This window comes from Euleptes europaea, chromosome 1 (genome assembly GCF_029931775.1).
Source record: "Euleptes europaea isolate rEulEur1 chromosome 1, rEulEur1.hap1, whole genome shotgun sequence".
NCBI classification, from domain to species: Eukaryota; Metazoa; Chordata; class Lepidosauria; order Squamata; family Sphaerodactylidae; genus Euleptes; species Euleptes europaea.
Window position 1 is genome coordinate 160325677 of NC_079312.1, and position 24809 is coordinate 160350485.

The 24809-nt window shown below is 44.3% G+C and overlaps 1 protein-coding gene across 1 annotated transcript; it reads left to right on the top strand.

The window, feature by feature from the left end:
* The first annotated feature begins 816 nt into the window (after nucleotides 1–816).
* On the top strand, nucleotides 817–24424 carry LOC130493496 (keratin, type II cytoskeletal 6A-like). Its single transcript, XM_056867251.1, has 9 exons — nucleotides 817–1557; nucleotides 11569–11783; nucleotides 12890–12950; nucleotides 13993–14088; nucleotides 14344–14508; nucleotides 16107–16232; nucleotides 19956–20176; nucleotides 23238–23272; nucleotides 23973–24424. Exons 1-9 carry the CDS (start codon nucleotides 940–942, stop codon nucleotides 24371–24373), a joined length of 1938 nt encoding a protein of 645 aa, XP_056723229.1. The 5' UTR covers nucleotides 817–939; the 3' UTR covers nucleotides 24374–24424.
* Nucleotides 24425–24809: the final 385 nt, after the last annotated feature.

The following is a 24809-nucleotide window of genomic DNA, read 5'->3' on the forward strand; positions in this document are numbered from 1 at the left end:
TGCCTCTGCATAGCAGCCTTGGTCCTCCTTGGTGGTCTCCCATCCAAGTACTAATCAGGGCCAACCCTACTTAGCTTCTAAGATCTGACAAGATTGGGCTAGCCTGGGCCATCCAGGTCAGTCTGTATAATTAAACCGAAATAATGAAAGTTGCAATATGGTACATTGATATATTAAGTATGACCAAGAAGCAGCAAAAGATCCACAACTTGGCATCATGAAGAAAAACACCAGCTTTATTACTCAAATTGCTCTATCTGTACTTCTGGACAAGATACAGTGAATTTATAGAAAATCCATATCACGGGAAACAGCAACATTGGAAATCCCCCCCTCTTTAGATCTTTTCCCTTGGCTGAGCCATTTCTGCAGCTGCATGAAACACCCCCCCACACCCCCCCACACACACCTCTCATATTCTCAAAAGCTCATCAGGGGTATCACATATCAAATCACCTCTTCTGCAGAGCATCTTTCATTACGACTTGCCCTCAGATCTCTCAGTGCAACACTCAGTTAATTGTTCCAGCAGAAAAGCATCCTGGATTGGCATCCCTTGACTTATCTGCTTGCCATACCATAGCTTAAAGCCCTTTGAAAACAGCAGAGGAGGTAGCGGTTAACATGAAAGAGATGCAGGCAGGGAAGTATTGCAAAGAAAGCAATTTCGACAAACGAAAGCTACCTGGTAGGTGTGTTTGTGTTTGGTGTTGAGCCGTTAATGGAGAACTCATTGCTTGAAGGCAAGCCAAGCCCATAATGAATATTCTGTCTTAATCTTCCCATTCCCATGCAACCAAGCCCAGCTTGTCAAACAGATATAAGGAGAAATCTCCCACTCCCACATCACAGGGGGCTCTTGGTCTCCTCTCAAGCTGCTGTTCACATCCTGCTTTCTAACCTTGCTGTCCTAAACTCTACTGTTCCTAAGGAGCCACCATGAGCCGGCAGTTCAGCTCCAGATCGATGACAGCGGGTGGAAGAAGGGGCTATTCCGTTTCTAGCAGTGGCTTCAGAGCGGGCACTGGCTCAGCATCCCTAGTTCCCATTGGAGGAGCAGGAGCTTTAATTGGTGGCTTTGGTAGCAGAAGTCTCTACAGTCTTGGTGGAAGCAAGCGGATATCTCGGGGCCTGGTTTCTGGTGGTGGTGGTGGAGGTTTTGGTGGAAGAGGCTTAGTTGGTGGTGGTCAAGGGTTCAGCAGCTTTAGTGCTGCCAATTATGGAGGTTTTGGTGGTGGTGGTATAGGGTTTGGCAGTGGAGCAGGCCTTGGTGGTGGTGCAGGCTTTGGTGGTGGCTTTGGTGGTGGTGCAGGCTTTGGTGGTGGTGGTGCTGGCTTTGGTGGTGGTGCTGGCCTGGGAGGCTTTGGTGTTGGTGGATATGCCATTTCAGGCCCTGGGCCCTGTCCGGCACCTGGACGCATCCATAATGTTATTGTTAACAAGAATCTACTGACTCCTCTGCACATGGAAGTTGATCCTGAGCTCCAGAGGGTTCGGGTGCAAGAAAGGGAACAGATAAAGACCCTCAACAACAAATTCGCCACCTTCATTGACAAGGTAAGACAGGGCATGAGGTGAACTGCATTGCAAAAAATGGGCAAAGACTTGATTTTATGATACTTAAAAATAGGAAATGATGGTGACTTTGCATTCTTTAGCAGTGCTTTGAAATGTACTATACAGATCTTCTTTTCCCCTCACAGTATCATTTGGCCCTAAGCAAGGACATACATGTAGGTCTTCTGTAATGACTTTAAACTACAGAAAGGTAGGGATGGATTAAAGATCAGGAAGAACCTCCTAACTAGGAGGGTATTTTATGAATGAAATAATCTGACTTTAAGGAGGCTGTAGAATGTCCTTTCTTTGGAGGTTATCAAAACAAGGTGGTACAAGCACCGGTCAGGAATGCTATAATCATAGGTTCTCCTATCGTGGAACAATAGTTTGGATGAAATGATGGAATTGTACCTTTCTGTCTCTATAACTTTCACAATTTACAAATACGTACAAAGAAAAAATGTTGACTCTACCTAGTTACAAAGAGGTTGTTTCGCATAATTAAGATGGTGGTCTCCAAGTGATTAAAACTACCATACATGTCCTTTGGGCACCTCAGTTCTAAGGACTTTGTGTACCATGCTGTTCCATGGGTGGACCATAGACTGTTTATGTTGAGGTACCCAACACTGGCAGTTTGTGGGTTATACTGTTGGTTACAGAAGTTTAAAGGTTTAAGTCTAAGTCTTTCTCATGTTTATGTCTAGAGAATGGTATCTGAGCTAACATCACAAGGGCAATGGGAATTTTGTTCATTATGTTCAGTGGTATAGCACATGTGGAATGTCCCATGTCCGGTCCACAGCATCTCTAGAACAAGTTCCAGGAAATTTCTCTGCCTGATTCTGAGATGCTCAAAATCGTTAATGGGAAATTGACTAGATTATTTGTTGGGGGCTCCATTAAAATGAAATGTTACTCTGATATTGAAATTCTCCTTTTCTAGCATTGCAAGTAACTTGGCTGGCAAATTCAGCATCAGAGTGCCACTCATATTTACCTCCTATGAGAATAAATTCCAGTGGGGTAACCTTATTGACCTATTGCCGGACAAGCACAAGGGAGTCTGGTCCTACTCTGAAGACTAACCCACATTATTGAAGCATAAGATTTTGTGGGCTAAAGCCCACTTCATCAGATGCAGAAATAAATTCTCAGCCGGGCAACACAGAATGAGAGGGGCATGAAATGTAAGAGTCTGCAGTGGTATGAATAGTCAATTTGCTTTTATTGTATACTTTTCAGTTCTATATAGAAGTTTTACAAAGTATGCCTCTTTATTTTATTAACCACTGTTCATAATCTCTCTCTCTCTATGTGTGTGTGTGTGTGTGTGTGCGTGTGTGCGTGTGTGCGTGCGTGCGTATGTACGTGTGTGTGTTGAGAATTCACTGCATCATATGATGATGTAGACTCTAACCCACAACAGTGTATGTGACAATAAATCATGTCATGGTTTTCTTATGAGAAAATGAGCTTCAAACCATTTTACTGCTCCAAAATAAGTGGTTTGGGACATTCATCATGTATTTCTGTTCCTAACGTTGCAGAGAGATTTTTAATTACAGTTCTGTTGAGCTTTCTTTAAAATATGTTCTAAGCAAAAAAATTTAAGATGAGGAGTTTTTATTTTAGAACAGTGAGGTGATGAGGTGCAGGCCGGAAAATCTTTCTAAGTTCTTTTGAAGGCTCATGGCAATTGGATGTCTTTCTTTTTATCCAAGGAAGACAATGAAAGTTGAGGGGTTCAACATCTCGAACGCCTCGCTATATACTAAAGTGCAAACTAGAAGATCCACAAATACATTGAATACACTGCATGTGATTTGCCCGTTTCATTCACATGTATGAAGCCATTGTGTTTGTAAACATAAATGCATGCATGTGATTAAGTGCTGTGCTAGGAAGACGTGTGCATAGAGAAACTTACTTGAGGTGGGCACAGCAAGAGGAATCCTGTAGCATTATTAGGGAAGCCTACAAAAGTCACTGAGAAGATCAGCCACCCTTAGCTATGCCCTGAAAACCCTGTTTACTAAGCTATGGTTAAATAGTATCCCCCCAAGGATTTCCTAGGTAAGGAAAATAAAATGCTCAAAGGTTCTGAGATACATATTCTATAATATAATTTTATATCTCTCCTTGGAGTTTGTTAGTGTTATCCTGGTCATGCAAGAGAACATATGGCCCTTACCTGTGAAGACCTTGCTGCCAGGTAGCCATCTGAAGTGGGCTGGATTGGTGACGTTTTTTATTTCTTGAATTGCTAAGTTGGTTATGGAAGTCTCTCTAATGATTAATGTGTGGACACTTCCTAGTGGACAATGGTTTCTTCTTGTCCTCAGCTAGGTAGAGTAAGCCATTGTTGCTTCTCTTCCTTCTGAGATCCTTTTCAATACTGGAAAGATGTCAACACACCCCACGTTTACCTTACCATCTCAAAAAATGCAACATCACTCATTTAGAATAAATGGAATGGGAGATGAGTTCTTGGACTGTTCAACTGCAGACAAGGAGCTCAATGAGCAGTCACATTCTAGAATTCACTGCCAGTAGATATAGTGATGGGCCCCGGCATGAATGGCTTTCAAAGGGATTCATGGAACTTCTGCGTCCAGAGGCAGAAGCCCTTTGATACCAGTCCTGGGAGGCAACAGCAGATGGAGGCTTTGTCCCTTTTGTGGTCTTTCCAGGGCATCTGGTTGGCCACTGAAAGAAGCAGGATGCAGGACTAGATGGGCCAGTGATTTGATCCAGCAGGGCTCTTCTCAGGTTCTTCTTTGAAACTCCTTGCACGCAGAAAGCAACCACATCTTGTTCTCATCTAGCCTTCTCTTTTGACATGCTGATTATCCATGTACAAGGGAGCTTTTTACATTGGGGAGTGTTCAAGCATACCATTCCTCAGTTACAGACTGAAATTAAATGGACCAAGAAAGGTTGTGGCTCATGATGGATCTAGAGATGTAGTTCAGATGCAATCATCATCATCATCAAATCAGCCTCTTTAGCTTATCATATAATTTCCTATATACTATCTGAATTGTAGACGGCCCAGGCTCGCCCAATCTCATCAGCTCCTGGAAGCTATGCAGGATCGACCCTGGTCAGTACTTGAATGGGAGACCACCAGGGAAGTCCAGGGTTGCTATACAAAGACAGGCAATAGCAAACCACCCCCTCTTGTCTTGAAAACCCTATGGGTCGCATCTCCTTCTTGCATCTGAATGACATAAGTTGGCTGTGATTTGACGGCACTTTACACCCACATCTGTATCATTTTTATAGAATCCTTGGAAATGTGTCAGCATCTGTCTAATGGATACATGACAGCAGCCTCAGTGGGAATGCAATACCTTGTCTATTAAAACTATACCTGTCAATTACCATGTCAGTTTCGTGTTGCGCACTCTTTCAGTGGACTCCCCCTTTGGGGTATTGTTTGTTTCCAAAATGATTAATTACTTGAGCAATGTAAGCACCCTGGCAGCACATGTTCCTTGGAAAATGTGTAGTGTGTGTGTTTGTGGGGGGTGGAGATATTGGCTGAATACTGACAGAGTGTATGGCTTTCTTAGCTTGTTATAACTTAAACTTAATTTAAAGCTTCTGAGAGAAGAAATGGTTAAAAAGTAATAACTAAATAGTTCTCCTGATGAAGGAAAGTCTATAAAAAAATGATGCCATGCATGCCAGAGAGCCAGCATGGTGTAGCGGTTAAGAGCCGTGGTTTGGAGCGGTGGACTCTGATCTGTAGAACCGGGTTTGATTCTGCACTCCTCTACTTGAGCTATGGAGGCTAATCTGGTGAAATGGATTTGTTTCCCCACTCCTACATATGAAGCCAGCTGGGTGGCCTTGGGCTAGTCACACTCTCTCAGCCTCACCTATCTCACAGGGTGTCTGTTGTGGGGAAGGGAAGAGAAGATGATTGTAAGCCGGTTTGATTCTTCCTTAAGTGGGAGAGAAAGTCGGCATATAAAAACCAACTCCTCCCCCTCCTCTTCCTCCTCTTCCTCCTCCTCCTCCTTCTTTTCATTCTAAGGGCTCAAAGGGGATTGCTAACATGGTGTAGTGGTTAAGAGCGGTAGACTCTAATCTGGAGAATCGGGTTTGATTCCCCACTCCTCTACATGAAGCCTGCTGGGTGATCTTGGGCTACTCACAGTTCTATTGGCACTCTTTCAGCCTCACCTACCTCATAGGGTAACTCTTGTAGGTAGAGGCAGGGAAGGAAATTGTAAGCCGGATTGATTCTCCTTAAAAGGTAGAGAAAATAGGCATATAAAAAACCAACACCTCCTCCTCCTCCTCCTCCTCCTCCTCCTTCTTCTTTAGCAGCTAGAGTGGCTGGAGGATCTGGGAGATCTGCATCCCCACACAGCCTTGGATGCTTGCTGGGTAACCTTGGGCCAGTCTGCCCCTCTCAGCCTAATCTATCTCCCAGAGTTGTTGTTGTGAGGATAGTGGAGGAGGGGAGAACCATGTTGTAAGCTGCTTGGGTTTCCCATTGCAGAGAAGAGTTGGATATAAATATCTAAAATTTTACCTTTTAATTCCAAAATATTTCAGAATGTTAAGAGTCAGTTTGGATCATGTTTTGAAAGTGTGCCCATTCGCTGCACCCTGGTTTCAGTCCTCTTTGATACTTGCGGTATTGGAGCTGGTGTAAGCAGAGGGTGGGATGGCCAAGAAGGAGAGGCTGAAGGGTGGCAAGGGGATATACTATTGGAGATGGAGATGATCAGAGGATGAAAATGGAGGTGATGGGTTGGGTCTCGTGCTTCCTTGCCATATCTAATATGTGGCTTTCAGGGCCATTTCTTGACTCCCATCAATTACACTGTGACCAAAAAAGGGAATACCATCACACAGCTATTCTTATTTTCCATATATTAACATATGAAGCTGCCTTATACCAAGTCTACCTAGTTAAATTATGGAACTCCCTGCCCCAGGATGTGGTGATGGCTTCTCCTTCTCTCATAATACTAGAACACGGGGTCATCTGCTGAAGCTGGAGGGTGAGAGATTCAAAACAGATAAAAGGAAGTATTTCTTCACACAACGCGTAGTTAAATTGTGGAACTCCCTGCCCCAGGATGTGGTGATGGCTGCCAACTTGAAAGGGTTTAAGAGGAGTGGACATGTTCATGGAGGACAGGGCTGTCCATGGCTACTAGTCAAAATGAATACTAGTCATGATGCATACCTATTCTCTCCAGGATCAGAGGAGCATGCCTATTATATTAGGAGCTGTGGAACACAGGCGGGATGGTGCTGCTGCAGTCATCTTGTTTGTGGGCTTCCTAGAGGCACCTGGTTGGCCCCTGTGTGAACAGACTGCTGGACTTGATGGGCCTTGGTCTGATCCACCATGACCTTTCTTATGTTCCTATGGTCTACCTAAGACAGTATTGCTTACTGTTACTGGTTCTATTGCGGCATCTCATGCATTGGTACTGCCTATGTCTGCTGACTGAGAACCCTGTCACTGGCGACTGAACCTGAGAATTTCTTCATGCAATGAAAACTTCCTAACCAGTGCGGTGTAGTGGTTGGAGTGTCAGACTAGGACCTGGGAGACCCAGGTTCAAATCCCCCCTCAGCCAAAAGGTTCACTTGGGCCAGTCGCTCTCTGTCTCTTAGTTTATCCTAGCTCACAGGATTGGGATGTGTGGGCAATCTGGCTGCGACATCTGTCACCCCATTGATCGCCAGGGTTGATTCGGCTGATCTGGCTGGCTAGGCGGGTGTCCCCTGCCTCCCTCACCGCTCCATGTGCGTCCCTCCCGAAGCTGCGCGCTCGGTGGAAGAGGACGACCATCCCAGATAGGAGTGCACCGTTCTTCGGTCAAGGGTATACGATAGCTGCGCTCCCCTGCCAGAACCTCCAAACAACCCCAAGGTCCATTTGTATGCTCACCGGATTGCCATGAGGAGAAAATGGGATACTGATGTTTGTTGCCTTGAGGTCTTTGGGGGGAAGGGCAGGATTAAAAAGTAGCAAATAAATAAAAAAGCCACGTGTGCAGGGAGCCACTGTGCTTGGCTTAGTAGTCAGAGTGTTGCACGAGGATCTGGGAGACCCAGGTTCAAACTCCCACTCTGCCGTAGATGCCCCCTGGGTGACATTGGGCCAGTCACTTTCTCTCAGCCTAACTATTTCACAGTTATTGTAAGATTGAGGAGGGGAGAACACTGGGGTATGAAGAAGAAGAAGAAGAGTTGGTTTTTATATGCCGATTTTCTCTACCACTTAAGGGAGAATCAAACCTGCTTATAATCACCTTCCCTTCCCTTCCCCACAACAGACAACCTGTGAGGTAGGTGAGGCTGAGAGAGCTCTTAAGAGAACTGTGACTAGCCCAAGGTCACTCAGCTGGCTTCGTGTGGAAGAGCGGGGAAACAAATCCAGTTCACCAGATCAGCCTCCGCTGCTCATGTGTGAGCAGAGAAGTAATTCTGAAGTTAGATAATTAGTGTTTCTTTTAGTGTAAGCTTTACAATAAAATTTAGTTGGTTATTAAGAGTAGAATTTTATATTTCATAGAATCATTATTAAACTTGAAATTTTACTTTTATATTCTCTATAGAAGTGTAAGCAAAATTAAGATTAATTATCAATTATTGATATCAAAATTGGACGTTGGATGTTGATGAGGGATCGGACTGGACACCGACCCCTTAATTTTGTTTAATTTTGTTCCCCTTCCCCTTTTTTTCCATTTTTGTATCCCTAAAAACTAAAAACTGGTATAAATGTTTAAATACATTTTTTGTGCCATCAAATCACAGCTGACTTATGGTGACCCTGTAGGGTTTTCAAGGCAAGAGACATTCAGAGGTGGTTTGTTTGCCATTGCCTGCCTCCGTGTCATGACCTTGGTATTCATTGGAGGTTGCTCATTCAAATATTAACCAGGATATAAATTTTAAATTAAATAAATACAAAAGAATTATGTGCCAAAATGTAAATGTGTAAAGAGCTTGGAGACAGGGACATGCAGCAACCACAAACATGTGCAGCACGTTTTTCCAAATCTGTTTGCAAAGATGCCTTCAGAGGTTCAAGGAAACAGAAAAGCTACCCTTATTCCTGTAGGATGCTCTATTCCAGCCAGGGTCTACCCAGAAACACTACCTCCCTTCTCTATGATGTTACTGCCCTATCAATCCCATCTACTTGCATCCAGGTTCTTGACTGTACAGGTAGGCAGGAACCTGCTGCCTGTCCCTACCAATTGTGTCCTCTCCAAAAGTGGAGACTCAGATGTCAAATCCAAGAACAGCTTCGGAGATTATCCTCCCATGCAGGAACAGGAAGCACAAATTACAAAACATTGGGTTCCCCTACAGCAAGGTCCCATTGGAAAAAGCAGCCTCTGCATCTCCCACTGTGAGAAGTTTGTATTTCTGAACTGGGGAGACACAAAGGCTGTGCTTTAGACCTGTGGCTAGGTTAGAGAACTTGCATGTCCTGTTCCTCCACTGCAGATAACATCTAAAGTTGCTCTTAACCTGGGAGTATAATAAAGCTTTCGCACTTTCTGTGCTTATTAACAGCTAGACTGTCCCACTCTTTTTAGCAGAATCACATTCTCTCCCCCCCACCCCACAAATACATGAGGGTCTTCCTCAAACTTAGTGGAGTTGCAATTATTTACAGAAGGTTCATCTCCTTGTCTCTGAGCAGGCAAGTATTCCAGAGGCCCAAATGGGGAACCATCGGGCAATCTATACTACAGCTTCATGCCACGCTTTAAAAATATTTATATCATCCATTCTTTGTACAAACCTTTAGGCTAATTTCCTTAATTGCCATTCTTTTTTGATTCACAAATGAAGGTTCTGATGGTGTGAGACACACAGTTTCTTGGCCAAGATCATCCAGGAAGTGTTTGGCAGAGTCATGTTCTGCATGAGATTCCCACAGTACAGTATTTTTATGACCAAGATAAAAACATGCACAGCCTTGGAAATACAAAGAAAATGGGCTCTCATCCTCCCTAGTAGATAGTTGCCAGCTCTGGGTGGGGAAATTCCTGAAGATTTGGGGGTGGAACTTGGGGAAGGTGGGGTTTGGAGAGGGGAATAACCTCAGCAGGGTACAATGCCATAGAGTCCATCCTCCAAAGTAGCCATTTTATCCAGGGGAACTGACCTCTGTCATCTGGAGATCAGTTGTAATAGCAGGTTGGTGTCCCTACTAGTAGATAGAACTGAAACTACCCAATTCTTAAAATCTACTTCAGGCTTTAAGTACAAACACACCAACCAGGCTTTAGGAATAACTGTCATAGCAACCTCAAATGAACCCTAAGAATTGTGGTTTTACAAGAGTCTTGAGAATTCTCTATTAATGGCATTTGGCCCTCCTCCTAGAACTACATTTCCCAGCGTTCCTTGTAAACCAGTACAATAAATTTAAAACACTTTATGTTTTCTACAGTGTAAAATCAGCCTAACCTACCTCATGGAGTATATGTGAGGATAAAATGAAGAAAGGTAGAAGGTTATAAAATACTTTGAGTGTCCCTTAGGGAGAAAAGTGGGGTATAAATGAAGGAAACAAACAAAAATTATTACATTTTATAAGTCTATTGCGTTGGATTCAAATTTGCAGTTTCCACTGATTCTCTCTTCCTGCTGCAGAGCCCCAGCCATATAATTCCTCAGGGTCTCCTGGACCTCAGTAATAAGTGGGCTGTAGTGGAAGAGGCAGGAAAGTTGCATTCCACAGATGCATCAATGGACACGGAAGGGTGTAACTCTGCATACGATTTCACAGCTAGTGATGGGTAGGGTTGCCAACCTCCAGGTACTAGCTGGAGATCTCCTGCTATTGCAACTGATCTCCAGCCAATAGAGATCAGTTCACCTGGAGAAAATGGCCGCTTTGGCGATTGGACTCTATGGCATTGAAGTCCCTCCCCTCCCCAAACCCTGTCCTCCTCAGGCTCCGCCCCCCAAAATCTCCCACCAGTGGCAAAGAGGGACCTGGCAACCCTAGTGATGGGAAACTCTGAAAGAGAGAGAGAGAGAGAGAGAGAGAGAGAGGTGGTGCTGGGCTGTTATTCTGAGCAGGGCAAAAGCAAAAGAAGGTACTAGAATCACATGGACATGTTTAAATACATGGTTGAGTGACAAAATGGTGGCGTTCTTGATGTTCTCTCCTACACTTTCCTGTCCTGATTAGTGTCCTTTATTTCCTTCATTTATACTCTGCTTTTCTCCCTAATGGGGAACCAAAGCAGCTTACATTGTTCCCCTCTTCTCTCTTTCAACCTCACAACAGCCCTGTGAGTTAGGTTAGATCGAGAGTGTGTGACTGGCCCAAGGTCACCCAGCAAGTTTCCATGGTAGAGTGGAGATTAGAACCTGGATCTCCCAGATCCTAGTCTGACTCTCTAGCTACTACACCATACTAGTCATCAAAAAGACTTCTGCATATTTCATTTCATTTCTAGATACCCTTTTATTGGAGCTGGGTGGTATTGGTTCAAAGATGGGGATGTACTTCCCAGGTATTGGTGAAAAGTGCCATCAAGTCACAGCTGATGTATGGTGACTCCATGGGGTTTTCAAGGCAAGAGACGACCAGACATAGATTGCCATTGTCTGCCTCTCTGTAGCAACCCTGGACTTCCTTGGTGGTCTTCCATGCAAGTACTAACCAGGTCCGGCCTTGCTTAGCTTCCGAAATCTGACAAGATCAGGCTACTCTGGGCCATTGATGTCAGGGTCTCCTGGTATTAGTATCCTGTGAATCAGACCAAGGGTGCAGTAACACCCATGGTACCATCCTCTCCATGGAAGTGACCACATCAGAATTCACATGTGGGACTGCTAATCTTGACCACTTTCAAGCCAAGCATCCTTACAATCTTTCCATATCATGCGCACCTGCGTGTGGGATTTGGCTCTGCTTTGGTTCTACAGTGAAAGAAAGATCTTGGAGAAAGATCTATACCAAACATCTCTTTCTTTATCCCTCGTCTGGTGTAGGTACGATTCCTCGAGCAACAGAACAAAGTGCTGGAGACCAAATGGGACTTGCTATACCAGCAGGGCACTCCGGCTCTAAGGGACAATCTCGAGCCCCTCTATGAGGCATATATTGATGGTCTCCGACGGCAGCTGGAAAGTCTAATCAGTGATAAAAACCATCTGGATGTTGAACTGAAGAACACACAAGAGCTTGTCGAGGATTTCAAGAACAAGTATGTGAGATAGAATGAACCTCTAAGATTGCTTCTAGGAATAGATAGCTAGGTCTTCAACCAAAGCAATAGCGTTTGTGTGGTCCATTTTCAAGTGATTGGCAAAATCAGCCATCAATTTCTTTTCAGCATCTCCAAGGTCTGTGTCACCCCTCCCCACTTTCTTTTTAAAAATTAGAAATCTTTAACTGTAACATCACTAGAGATTTGATGTTGCTTCCACAAAGGCCCAAATCAGACATGCAGTTTAGTTGGTAACATAATATTTCCTGCTGTAATGGCCACTGGTTTCGCTGAAGGTGTTCATCAGTTCTGATTCTCCTGCTGTACCATTCTCACCCCTACAAGTAAGTGCCCCTAGGCTTAAATGCAAACATGTGACTTTCTCACCCCCTTTCTCAGCCTCAAAGGCCTCCTGCAATGCTGTTCCCAGGGGGAAATGGAGCCCCAGGAAGAGTATTTTGGGAGGGGGGGCATTTGCGGCTGCAGTGGGAATGGGGAGGTGAGAAAATCATGCACCATGGGCAGAAATCCTTCCTTCCACAGAAATGCTCTGGTGGATCTAAGTCATAAGCAGCCATTTGATTATGATTCTGAAACCATATTACTTGAGCTACACCACCAGGCGCCACTCCAGATCTCAAGCTTATATGAAACATATCCACTCAGCTCTAACTGAAGTTCTGTGCTGAAACATGGCACTTCTTTCAAGGGCTTGAGTCAACCCTTGTCTTCCAGTCTAGCCTAATCGATTAGATTGAGGGAAGACACACAATGAAAATGGTAGAGTACATTATGGGTTGGATATCTTCTGTGCACCCAATTGTGACTTCCCTGCCACCCTTCTACCACTGCCGCCTGAAACTCACTCAAAATGCCACTTCTCGGGCACTGGGGGGTCTCCAGGAGTAGCATGAAGGACAACCGGAGGGCTGCCAAGGGGGAGGGGGAATTGCTAAGAATCACCTCCCTCCCTTGCACATGCAGATATTTTCCATGGGATCCAACTGTAGATGTTGCAGTCTGTTGATGATGATGTTGATGATGAAGATGATGATAACACCATCTGTAATAACAATAACGACAATAATAACTCCTTTTGACAGATACGAGGATGAAATTAACAAACGTACCGCTTGTGAGAACGACTTTGTGGTGCTCAAAAAGGTGAGTGATCTTAGCTTAAGAATGGTCATTCTTACTTTATATCAAATGTATGTAAGCATTTGGGATTCCAAATATGGGCCTGCAGTGCTACAGAAAGGCAGCTGTGACTGTCTGAGATAAGAAGACGCCAACATTCATCAGTGAATATTGACAGACTCTTGGTTGCTAATGTTCGCTAAAAAAAAAAAAAAACCACTGTAAAACATTTGTAAAACAAATGTCGTCTGTCTTCATTTTCTCATGTGTGAGTGTGTGCAAAGTGTCATCATATCGCAGCTGACCTTTGGCAACCCCAACAAGGGTCTTTCGAGGCAAGTGAGAAGCATTTGCCATTGCCTTTCTCTGGGGAGTCTTCTTTGGAGGTTCCAAGTACGGACCCTACTTAGCTTCCAAGAGGTGACGAGATCGGGCTATATTATGTCACCCTTCCTCCCTCATTTTCTGATAGCAGTGGTAATACCTGCTACTATAGTTAGGGTTAGAACTAAAATCAAGCATTATTAATCTGCAATTAAACATGTTTTCAGAATTCTCATTCAAAATTTTAAAATGTTAGATGTATGAATGGTATTTTGATTGTAAAACTGGATTTTGAGCAGCACAGTCCCCCCCCCACCCCACAAGAGTGAGATTTATTCTTTAACTCATGATATTCCCACACCAGTAACGTTGCCAGCTCCAGCTTGGAAAATACCTGGAGATTTTGGGGGAGGAGCTTGAGGAGGACAGGGTTTGGGGAGGGGAGGGACTTCAATGCCATAGAGTCCAATTGCCAAAAGCAGCCATTTTCTCCAGGGGAACTGATCTCTATCAGCTGGAGATCAGTTGTAATAGCAGGAGATCTCCAGTTAGTACCTGGAGATTGGCAACCCTACACACCAGCCAATTGCCATACATTTTTCCTTCTATGCCACATACATATGTTCTGTAGTGTCCTCCTCATGCTGTGACCAATTGCAAACATTATTCCAATCTAAACTCCAAGAAAACCTTTTATGTTCTGCTTATGCTGACTAGTAGTAATTTTATGGTTCCTCTGAAGGATGTGGATGGTTCATACATGCACAAGATTGACCTGGGATCCAAGGCAGATTCCTTGACACAGCACATCCAATTCTTAAGAGCACTCTTTGATTCGGTAAGCAATTTTGTTTTTCCTTCTTATTTCTGAATGCCAGAATGGCTGCTAGCCACAACGACTAAAGGGAACCTCCGTATCCAGAGGCAGTTACCCTCTGAATGCCAATGGTAGGAGGCACTGTTGAAAGAGGCCTTGGCCTCTATGCCTCCTGTTTGTTGGCCCTCCAAGACAAAGTAGCCAGGCACTATGTGAAACAGAATACCAAACTAGGTAGATGACTGGTTTAATCCAGCACTTCTTATGTTCCTACAGGAACTTGCTCAGGTACAAGCCCAAGTCAAAGACACCAGCGTCGTCCTTCAAATGGACAACAACAGAGATCTGGACCTGAATAGCATCATTGCTGAAGTCAAAGCTCAGTATGAAGATATTGCCAGCAGAAGCAGAGCTGAGGCAGAAGCTTGGTACCAAAGCAAGGTGAGAATGAATGGCATGTTTGTAGAAATAGGCACATTTAACCAAGGTTTGCAAAGCAAATACTTCCTTGAAATTGACAGGGAATTCCTGAAGAATTCAAAAATTCACTTTGGGAATTCAAAATGGAATTCAGTGTTCTCCTCATTCAGAATTTCAAGTTCACTGAAACTCGAAATGTGCCCAGTGTAATCAAGGCAGCAAGTAGTTTAGAAGATAAAATCCAGGATTATAGAATGGGTGACAGGTTTCATGTATAATTGTTGTTGTGAGCATAAAATGGAGGAGAAGAAAACAATGTAAGTTCCCGTGGGTCTAGAAAGAGAGTGGTTGAGGAGGAAGGTGGGGTATATATGAAATAAATAAATAAATATGTTAAAATCATGATTCTGAATCCTCCAATTAAAGTTTAAGATTCAGTTCAAATTGCCTCTAGATCTTTCTCTTGGTAACCCTGGTCATTGCCAATGTATCTTTAGGCCTTCTTTCCTAAACAGTTCCCCTGGAGAAAATGGCCGCTTTGGCCATTGGACTCTATGGCACTGAAGTCCCTCCCTTCTACAAACCCCACCTCAGGCTCCACCCCCAAAATCTCCAGGTAATTCCCAACCCAGAGCTGGCAACCCTTCTGAGAAGACCCTTTCTCAGTCATCCATCCGGCCTCAGATAGCAGGAGAACCCAAAGGAGGGCCTCTGAAGATGACCAGAATGGTCAGCTAGGTTCATATGGGAGTAAGCAATCCATAAATTCTGCTGGCCCCAAGCGGCACAGTGCTTCAAAGGTCAATACCAGTACTTTGAATTGGACCTAGAAGCAACCTAGGCACCAGTGTAGATGGAACAAGACTGGAGTGATAGTCTGTATAACCCAGTCTAGTTGGATGGAAAGTAGGGATGTACCAATGCATCATGTTTTGTCATGTTTTCTTTCTGCATCCATGTATTACTTTGCCAACATTTCCATTTCTCTTCCTGTTTACATAAAATGCGGGGTGTCATTGCTTTCACCTATATTCCTTTTTTGCTTTTTGAACTCCATATGCATTAGCTATACACATCAAGGATAAAAACACATAGTTAACAGTTAGAAATTGTAACACCGTTTTAAAAAATGCATTTAAAGATCATTGTTTCCTTATGGAAAATATCCAAAAGAAGTGAATTCAAAGTAGACCCCTCCCAGTTTTAACTGTGTTTGTTCCATAATGATGTGATGCAGGAATAAAAAACGGTATTCAATATCAAATTTCAACCAATGAGAAATTCATCTGCAATCCTATGGACACTTATCTCAAAGTAAGCCCTATTGAATATAATGAGATTTTACTTGAATAAATATGCATAGAATTGCAGTCAGAAACCTATTTTAAAAATAGAAAGTGGAAGGGGTTTAGTATCACCCAAACTGTGCAGTTTTCAGGTTCTGTGTAGAAATAGAGGCAGCTACTTTAAAAAAAAAAATCACAACAAACTACTCTATTTTCATGCTGCAACCAATCAAAACGTAGCCCATGATTTTAAAAAACAGCAAAAAAACAAACAAACCCACAACTTGTTTAACATAGATGCAATGACTTGTTTCTTTGCTTTGTGGAACTCAGTACCAGGAACTCCAAAGCACGGCTTCCAAACACGGGGATGACTTGAAATCCACCAAAGATGAGATTGCAGAATTGAGCCGGATTGTCCAAAGACTTCGTTCTGAAATTGAAATTGTGAAGAAAGCGGTAAGATACAATGTTTGCAGGTAGCTTAGGGCTGTTCTCGGCACAACAAATTGACTGAGAACTGACAACGGTGTGCCACTCATGGTTTCACATCTGTAAAATGCTATAGAACCCAAGCCAGGTTCAGGACATCCTGGACAAGTTTCATAGTACACTTCACAGAATCTCCATTTCCGAGTCCTTCTCATTTATTGTACTTCATTCTTCCTCCAAAGACAGAGTGGCTCACTTACAATTCCCAAGTGTTCCCCCATCTTACTAGCTTACAGAACCAGAGATGCCGACTCTCTGAAGTTGTACTGGATTATATGCCTTTATGTCCATTTCGTTGAGACATGTTCACTCAGTCTCTACATCTGAGAATCCTTTAGTACATTTGAAGTACGCTCCTAAATAGATTTATACCCTTCTAAGCCCATTGACTGCCCTGACCTGGATGGCCCAGGCTAGCCTGATCTCATCCGATCTCAGGGGTATTCTTCATGGAGATTTGCTGCTGTTTCGACACTGTTTTGCGTCGGAGTCAAATTTTGGTTATTCACTGCAGATCCGTATTTTCCCCCACCGAGCAAAATAAGCGGCATTAAAAGAGAGGCAATCCAAACCACTTTTGAGACGAACTTTCCTGTGGACGCGTGTTTTGTTGCTCAGATGCCCATGAAAAAATGTTTGCTTCGCTCCCCGGGACGTCTCCTTTCTCCTCCCCCAAGAACGGTGATTGGCTGGGGGAGTTTTGCGCTCGGACAAGAATACTGCCCCTTTGGCTGCCTGCCTGCCTGCCTAGAATCCTGGCACTTCTCTCCCTCTGTGCCCGCACGCCTTCCCCGCCCCTCGCCCGGGTTGGGTCTTGGAGCTGGGCCCACACCTCCAAGCCCGGGGGGACATCGGACGGACGGCTTCAGGGGGAGACTGGTGGAGCCACGCCATGTGCTCCTCGCGTGCTGGGGGTGGTGGTGGTGGCAGCTCAGTCTAGGGCAGCTGGACCCGTGGGGGGGATGTTCAAGGGAAGGGGCTGTTGGCCCCTCTGCCCCAGAGGGGAGGGGGGATTTTTGAGAAATCAGATGGGAAAAATGTGCATCCTGAGAGCGGAAAACCCAAGGCGAATCTCCCTCCCATCACTCTTCTGAAGAGGGGCGGCCAGCCTGCTCTTATCTCCCTCCTCTCTCTCGATGCACTGTGGCTGGATCATAGCCGGCGCACAATCCAGGGGCCTTCTTTCCTCTCCCCCCCGCCATTCCCACTTTCAGCTAAACACTTCTCTGGGCACATGGATTCCCTGCCCCCCCATCCTGTCTATCATTAAAGGGCAATGGGTTCCACACCTATAGAAAATAGAGGGAAGCTTTGAGGAAAGCGCTGCCTTGCCCCCCCCAATTTGGAATCTGACTGTTCCAAAAGCAGAACAGAGCGAGGGTGGAAGAAAAATGGAGGAGACCAGAGGGACTGGTGGTTGTTTTTTGCGCTGGGGCTGGTGAACCGCACAAGGTAATCTGTTGGGTGGAGTTGCGGCGGAGCTGGGGGCAGGCGTAATCAATGAGCCTGTTGGAAGGGGAGGCCTCCTGCAAAAGGGACAGACCAAACCGTTGTCAAATACAGCTTGCTTTGTTCCCATGAAAAACCAAAACTACAGATAATTGATGGGGATAAATTGCGGCCATGAAAAAAACATTTAAATCGTGTGTTTTTTTAGTCTGTGGCAAAACAGAAGCAAAATCTACCGTGAAAAATGCCCCTCAGAAGCTAAGCAGGGTCAGCTTTGGTTAGTATCTGGATGGGAGACCACCAAGGAAGTCCAGGGTTGCTATACAGAGGAAGGCACTGGCAAACCACCTCTGTTAGTCTCTTGCCTTGAAAACCCCATAAGGGGTCGCCATAAGTTGGCTGCGACTTGATGGCACTTTACACACACACACACACACACACACACACACACACACAAGCCCATTGACTACAACAGAAGTAGAAGGGTGTAACCCTGATGAGGATTGCCCTGTTGTTTGCACAGGATTAGTGTAAGTATGAGGAAATAAGGTACAAAAAAGGATGCTGCATTAGAGGAGCCGAAAGAAAGATAAATGGAGAACAAGAGCAGCCATTCAAAGAATACTGAAATTCAATGTGTCTCAATCTTTCCCTTGTATTTTAGGCTGAGGACCCACAGTGCAGAGCCAGTGTGGTGTAGTGGATAAAGTGGCAGACATGGACCCTGGGTGACTCGGGTTTGTATCCCCACTTCTGCCATAGAAGTTCGCTGGGTGACCTTGGCACTATTGCAAACTCTCAGCCTGGCCTACGTCACGGGGTTGTTGTTGTGAGAAAAGGGAGGAAGGGACCATGGCTCAGTGGTAGAGGGGCCGTGGCTCAGTAGTAGAGTATCTGCTTGGCATGCAGAAGGTCCCAGGTTCAATTCCAGGCATCTCCAGTTAAAGGGACCAGGCAAGTAGGTGATGTGAAAGACCCCTGCCTGAGACCCTGGAGAGCCGCTGCCGGTCTGAGTAGACAATACTGACTTTGATGGACTGAGGGTCCAATTCAGTATAAGGCAGCTTCATGTGTTTCATGTGTTCTAAGCCACTTTGACTCCCAGCTGTGGGGAGAAAAGTGGGATATAAATAAATAAGTGAGCATTCATGCATGAGGAGGTGAGATGCTGCAGGGTAGATGGGCATGGCCTTTAGCAATGGCTTGCAAAGCTCCAAGCTCTGCATACAGTATTCATTTATGTCAGTGCTTCATTTTGTCCCAGCCCTCCCTACTTCCAATGTATTTCTCCACACAGTCACACTACTTCTGGTTAACCCTAGTCTCCATAGTGTTGCCTTTCTCTTCCCATTCCTCATATAAGAATGGCGTCCTTGGACACATGAACACATGAAGCTGCCTTATACTGAATCGGACCCTTGGTCCATCAAAGACAGTATTGTCTAGTCAGACTGGCAGTGGCTCTCCAGGGTCTCAGGCAGAGGTCTTTCACATCACCTACTTGGGTAGTCCCTTTAACTGGAGATGCCGGGGATTGAACCTGGGACCTTCTGCATGCCAAGCAGATGCTCTACCACTGAGCCATGGCCCCTTCTTATCTACTGCAAGCAGTAGCAGAAAAGTGGAGGGGACGACAATGCCTGCTTTCTCTATTAAGGGAGGGGACATGGGTCAAATACACCAACCATCCACTAGGTGGGTCCATCTTTAATGCAGTTTGAAAAGAATGGCCCATCCTGTTGAAGAAGAAGAGTTGGTTTTTATACCCTGATTTTCTCTACCTTTAAGGAGACTCAAACTGTCTTACAATAGCCTTGCCTTCCTCTCCCCACAACAGACACCTTGTGTGGTAGGTGGGGCTGAGAGAGTTCGGAGAGAACTGTGACTAGCCCAAGGTTACCCAGCTGGCTTCATGTATAGGAGCGGGGAAACCAACCCGGTTCTCCCGATTAGAGTCCACCACTCTTAATCACTGCACCAGGCTGGTTGAAGAAGGACCAGTGGCCTAGAAGCAAATTCTGTCATTGGATTATTCCAATGGGTCTTGTGCTATCAAAAAGGATGTTGGCTGATTCTGCACTTTATTTGAATAGCATCACCTAACACACAGCTGGCCTATGTCACTTTCTGAAAGCCTTTTTGATTTTAAAAACAAATTGTGTTTGTGCTAGAGTGAGGAAGTCAAAGTGTGTGATCAATGACTCATAACTAAAGAAGGCATTTGTATTTTTTCATTTTCAGGTTAATAGTCTGCATTCTTCCATAGCAGAATCTGAGCAGCGTGGGGAGCTGGCACTCAAGGATGCTCGGACCAAGTTGCTCGACCTTCAGACCACCCTGCAGACCCGCAAGGATGAGCTGGCTCGCCTGCTGCGTGATTACCAGGAACTGATGAATGTGAAATTGGCTCTGGACATTGAAATTGCCACCTATAGAACACTGCTGGAGGGAGAGGAGAGCAGGTAGGTGCAGAGCAACCAGCCATGCTTGGCTGAATATGGAGCTGGGTTCACAAGTCCCTGCCCTGTGGGGGCCTTGATGTTTTGAATGGACTGTTTGTCCTTTTCAGCCAGGAACAACACTTCCCAGAATGACGGGAAGGACCATGGAGAACATCATTTCAAGAGTTTACATAGATTCATATATCTACTGATAGAAACCAAGAGTGAGGAAATGGTGCTAGAGCCAGGAATCTGGAATGGCATCAGTACCATGGACGATGGGCAAAAGCTAGAAAGGGGTAGACCAGGATTAGGGCACTAGTAGACAAGATGAAGGTTCTCCAACAGAGCAACCATTTGTAAAAGACGTTGTATGGATTTGGATGTGATTTGGATTGAAGCTATAGATTCGAAATTTAAGGGGGGGAGGTTAAAGAGCACGTTCCATTTCCAGTTATTAATAGGTCCATCTATACAACTCATAAGCTTTCAGACAATATGAAGCAATACAACAATGCAAAACTACATAAAATACAAGGTTTAAGATAAAATTCAAACCGAACTCCCAATCCTTATAGTCTCCAGAATTTACAATCACTAGCAGATTAACAACAAAGTTAAAATTATAGGCCATTATCAAATGAAACAGAAGGCTAGGGTTCCCAGACTTTTGGCTAAGATGAAGTGTAAAGAATACATCTTTTAACCCTTTTAAAAGGTTAACAACAGCTCAGGAAGCCCAGAAATGGAAGGGTTAAACCCCGTCTCCCCTCCCTGCACAGCCCTGATTCAAATCATGGCTGCACATACTTGCTATGTGCCTTTCACAGATGCACAGTTTTCCACAATCTGAAATACTGATGCAGGACATATGTGGTTCAAGCCATTCAACTCTAGGAAACGCTAGCTCACTTAATGAGATATTGCTGTGGCTCCGAGAGCTATACCATTTAGATGTTGCTTGGTCTCTTTGTTTAGCCTCTACTGCTACTGGGAGTTATGTGGTGGTGGAGGGAAACTCGAGAGCCGCAGGAGTTTCTGGAAAGGGTTCACTGACATGTGACCCCCCTTACAGCTGATGAAGGGTAGGGTGGAATCTGTGGGTAAAGAGTCCATCTCCTCTTTCAGGGAAGGAACTATGGGAATATTTTTGACCCCCGCCCAGCGACTGCCTTTTTCTAAGTTCTTTTATGAAGATAAGCGTCCTAATTCCATGTTCAGAACCTCAGCCAGGACATTGTTCAGAGGCATACATTACCAATCCTACTGCATTCTTGATATGCATACGGTACAGAGAATGTTAAAATGTAGGGTCAGATGGCCTTTACAGTGCAGTGCTGATACTTTGGGGCTACAATCCCGAGCATATGCATTTGGCACTAAATCCCATCGAACTCAGTATGCTTATTGTCCAGGGACACATGCAGATGATTGGGCTGTTGGTCTTTTTTGTGAATCTCTGTAAAGACACGGATACCACTGCTAAATGTTGATTGTCCTCCAACTATGTCCACCTGTATGAATTTCAAAAAATTGGAGAACACTGCAATTATTTTTGGAAATTTTGGAGAGTGAAATTTTCGGTAATCTTATGAAAAATCTGCCATTCGTGATGTTTCTGAAAGGCGGTGTAATTTAAAGCTCCTAACAGACTATGATCCTCACACTATTGAACTGCATGTTGTGGTATACTCCCAAATCCCAGCTACGATCTTCAGACAGCCTTTTCCTTATGGCACCCTCTTTGAGGATTGTTCGTATGGCAACGGTTAGGTCACAAGCTTTTCCTGTAGTAGGCCCAGCCCTCTGGAATGGCCTACCATGGTGGGTGCAGAGGGCACCTTCACTTGTACATAATGCAGTTAGGTAGAGGGTAAATTATTTTTGGCAGATTCGGCTGCATTTTTAATTTGTGCATTTTTAAAGGGATTTGCTTTTGCTCGTGGACTATTATGCTGCTTTGTGTCCTTGCAACCTGTTGTTGCATTGTTAGCAGCACTGACTCTAAGGTGATAAGGTGGGGTTCCAAAAATCAAATTAATTAATTAAATACATATACAAAACGAGTTTGCAGCACAGTCAGGGTTGTATATAACTAAAGCAAGATACAAGCAAAAAAATTCAACACATATCTAAGCAAAGACCCAGGATATTCGAAGTTTGTGTGGTCTGGTCACCACACCTAAAAAAGGATACTGCAGAGCTCGAGAAGGTGCAGAAAAGAGCAACCAAAATTATCACAGGGCTAGAGCAACTGCCCTATGAGGAGCAGTTAAAACGCTTAGAGCTATTTAGCTTGGAAAGAAGGCGGTTAAGGGGAAACATGATAGAGGTCTATAAAATTATGCATGGTATGGAGAGAGTGGACAGGGAGAAGCTTTTCTCCCTCTCTCATATTACTAGAATGCGGTGTCATCTGCTGAAGCTGGAGGGTAAGAGACTCAAAACAGATAAAAGGAACTCTTTCTTCACACAACGTATAGTTAAATTGTGGAACTCCCTGCCCCAGGATGTGGTGATGGCTGCCAACTTGGAAGGCTTTAAGAGTGGAGTAGACATGTTCATGGAGGATAGGGCTATCCATGGCTGCTCGTAAAAATGGATACTAGTCATGATGCACACCTGTTCTCTCCAGTATCAGAAGAGTATGCCTATTATATTAGGTGCTGTGGAACACAGGCAGGATGGTGCTGCTGCAGTCGTCTTGTTTGTGGATTTCCTAGAGGCACCAGGTTGGCCACTGTGTGAACAGACTGCTGGACTTGATGGACCTTGGTCTGATCCAACATGGCTCTTCTTATGTCCATATGTTCTTATGTGTGTTTTCTGAAATTAACCTCCAGAGATTTAGCTGGTATCTTAACCAATTGCCTTTTTACATTGGTAGTTCTTCCAGTCCATGTTTTTCAAGTTTTCTTAGGATGGCATGTGATTCTAGCTCAAGCTGTCCTGCTGAGGTGTTGGTATATTACATTAAACTCACTTCCCCTATTAGTCAAGCCAACAACTGTACCAATGAGGGCAACTTGGTGGTCTGGCATTAGTTGTTTATTTCAATGAGTTGTTATTTTGTCTCACTTAGGATGTCTGGAGAGTGCCCGACTCCTGTCAACATCTGTAAGTACATTTTAGCACGTCAACTAATTGAGAGGCTAGGGTTTTGTTTGTTGGGGGGTGGGGTTGCTTGCCAAACAACGTAAAATCTTTTAAAATTAGTTTCTTTCAAAATATGCCGTGCCATATATGTCATAACACATTTGATACACACAATTACAGAAAGAAACGAAGAACATTTATAATAACTTGTAAAATGCACAAGGGGCATCTTCTCTTTCACCTTATTATTCCAAAATGTGTTTCTGTGTTAAATGCCATCAAGTCACTTCCAACTCATGGTGACCCTATGAATCAATGTCATGGTGACCCTATGAATCAATGTCATCCCAGCTTTCCTCAGGTTTTGCAAACTGAGGGCCATGGCTTCCTTTATAGAGTCAACCCATCTCATGTTGGGTCTTCTTTTCCTGCTGCTTTCAACTTTTCCTGGCATTATTGTCTTTTCCACTGACTCTTGCCAATGTGACCAAATGTGACCAAAATATGATAGCCTCAGTATAGTCATTTTAGCTTCTTGGAAAAGTTCAGGCTTGATTTGGTCTAACTATAAACAATTCTCAGAGCTCAATACATATATCTGAACATGGAAGATTATTTCTCTGGACCCTTTGATAATATGTTAAGTTAGTTAATAATGCAACATTCCACACATGGTGGAACCACAATATCAAATCTCTAATACTAATTTCTAATCTGACAGCTGTGATCAGCAGTTCCGGTTCTATCGGTGGTGGAGGCGGTGGATATGATATTGGAGGAGGAAGTGGATATGGAGTCGGAGGCGGCGGTGGATACGGAGGAGGAAGTGGATACAGTGTTGGAGGAGGGAGTGGATACGGTGTCGGAGGAGGGAGTGGATACGGTGTCGGAGGAGGGAGTGGATACGGTGTCGGAGGGGGAAGCGGATTGAGCCTTGGTGGGGGAGGTGGTGGGGGTGGACATAGCCGCATCAATGTTGGAGGAGGAATCAGCCGATTTAGCAGCGGAGGCAGCCTAAGTGGTGCCGGAAGCCTCGGTGGCAGTGGATATGGCTATGGTGGGGGAAGTTCAAGTGTGAAGTTTGTATCATCCACAACATCGAGCAAGAGAATAAGCAGTTAAGGTTTTAAAGAAAACGAATTATTCATTGCTTCATGAAACAAACGTTGCTCCCTCCCATCATACGTAACACCCAGGTCCTTAATGATAACTCCCTCCCACAAGTATCCTACTTCAAGCACAAATACAAGGAAGGAATGGCAAATATACCAGTTTCCTATCATACTTATGTGCCATCCTCAAAGCTGAAACTTGTGATCGGAAGAGTCAAGTGATACAACTTTTACTGAGCTGTACCACTTCAAACTGAAAGGATGGGGTCACATGTTTGAACATTCCTTCATAACCTCCTTGTAAATGCCAAGCTGGTTATGTTAGGGAGAGGTTTTTTCTAACCTAACTTTCTCTTTGAGGTGCTAGTTTTTTTATTTACAGGGAAGTTAGTTGTTGTTTTTTAACTATGCGGGAAGTATGATCACCTACCTACAAGCTCTGAAGT

What these genes read in the sequence shown, in the direction of transcription:
- LOC130493496 (XM_056867251.1), top strand. Translation starts at nt 940, where the DNA reads ATGAGCCGGCAGTTCAGCTCCAGATCGATGACAGCGGGTGGAAGAAGG. An exon ending in ACTTTGTGGTGCTCAAAAAG is followed by an intron (nt 12,951 to 13,992) that starts GTGAGTGATCTT and finishes GTTCCTCTGAAG; the next exon opens with GATGTGGATGGTTCATACAT. An exon ending in TTGAAATTGTGAAGAAAGCG is followed by an intron (nt 16,233 to 19,955) that starts GTAAGATACAAT and finishes TTTCATTTTCAG; the next exon opens with GTTAATAGTCTGCATTCTTC.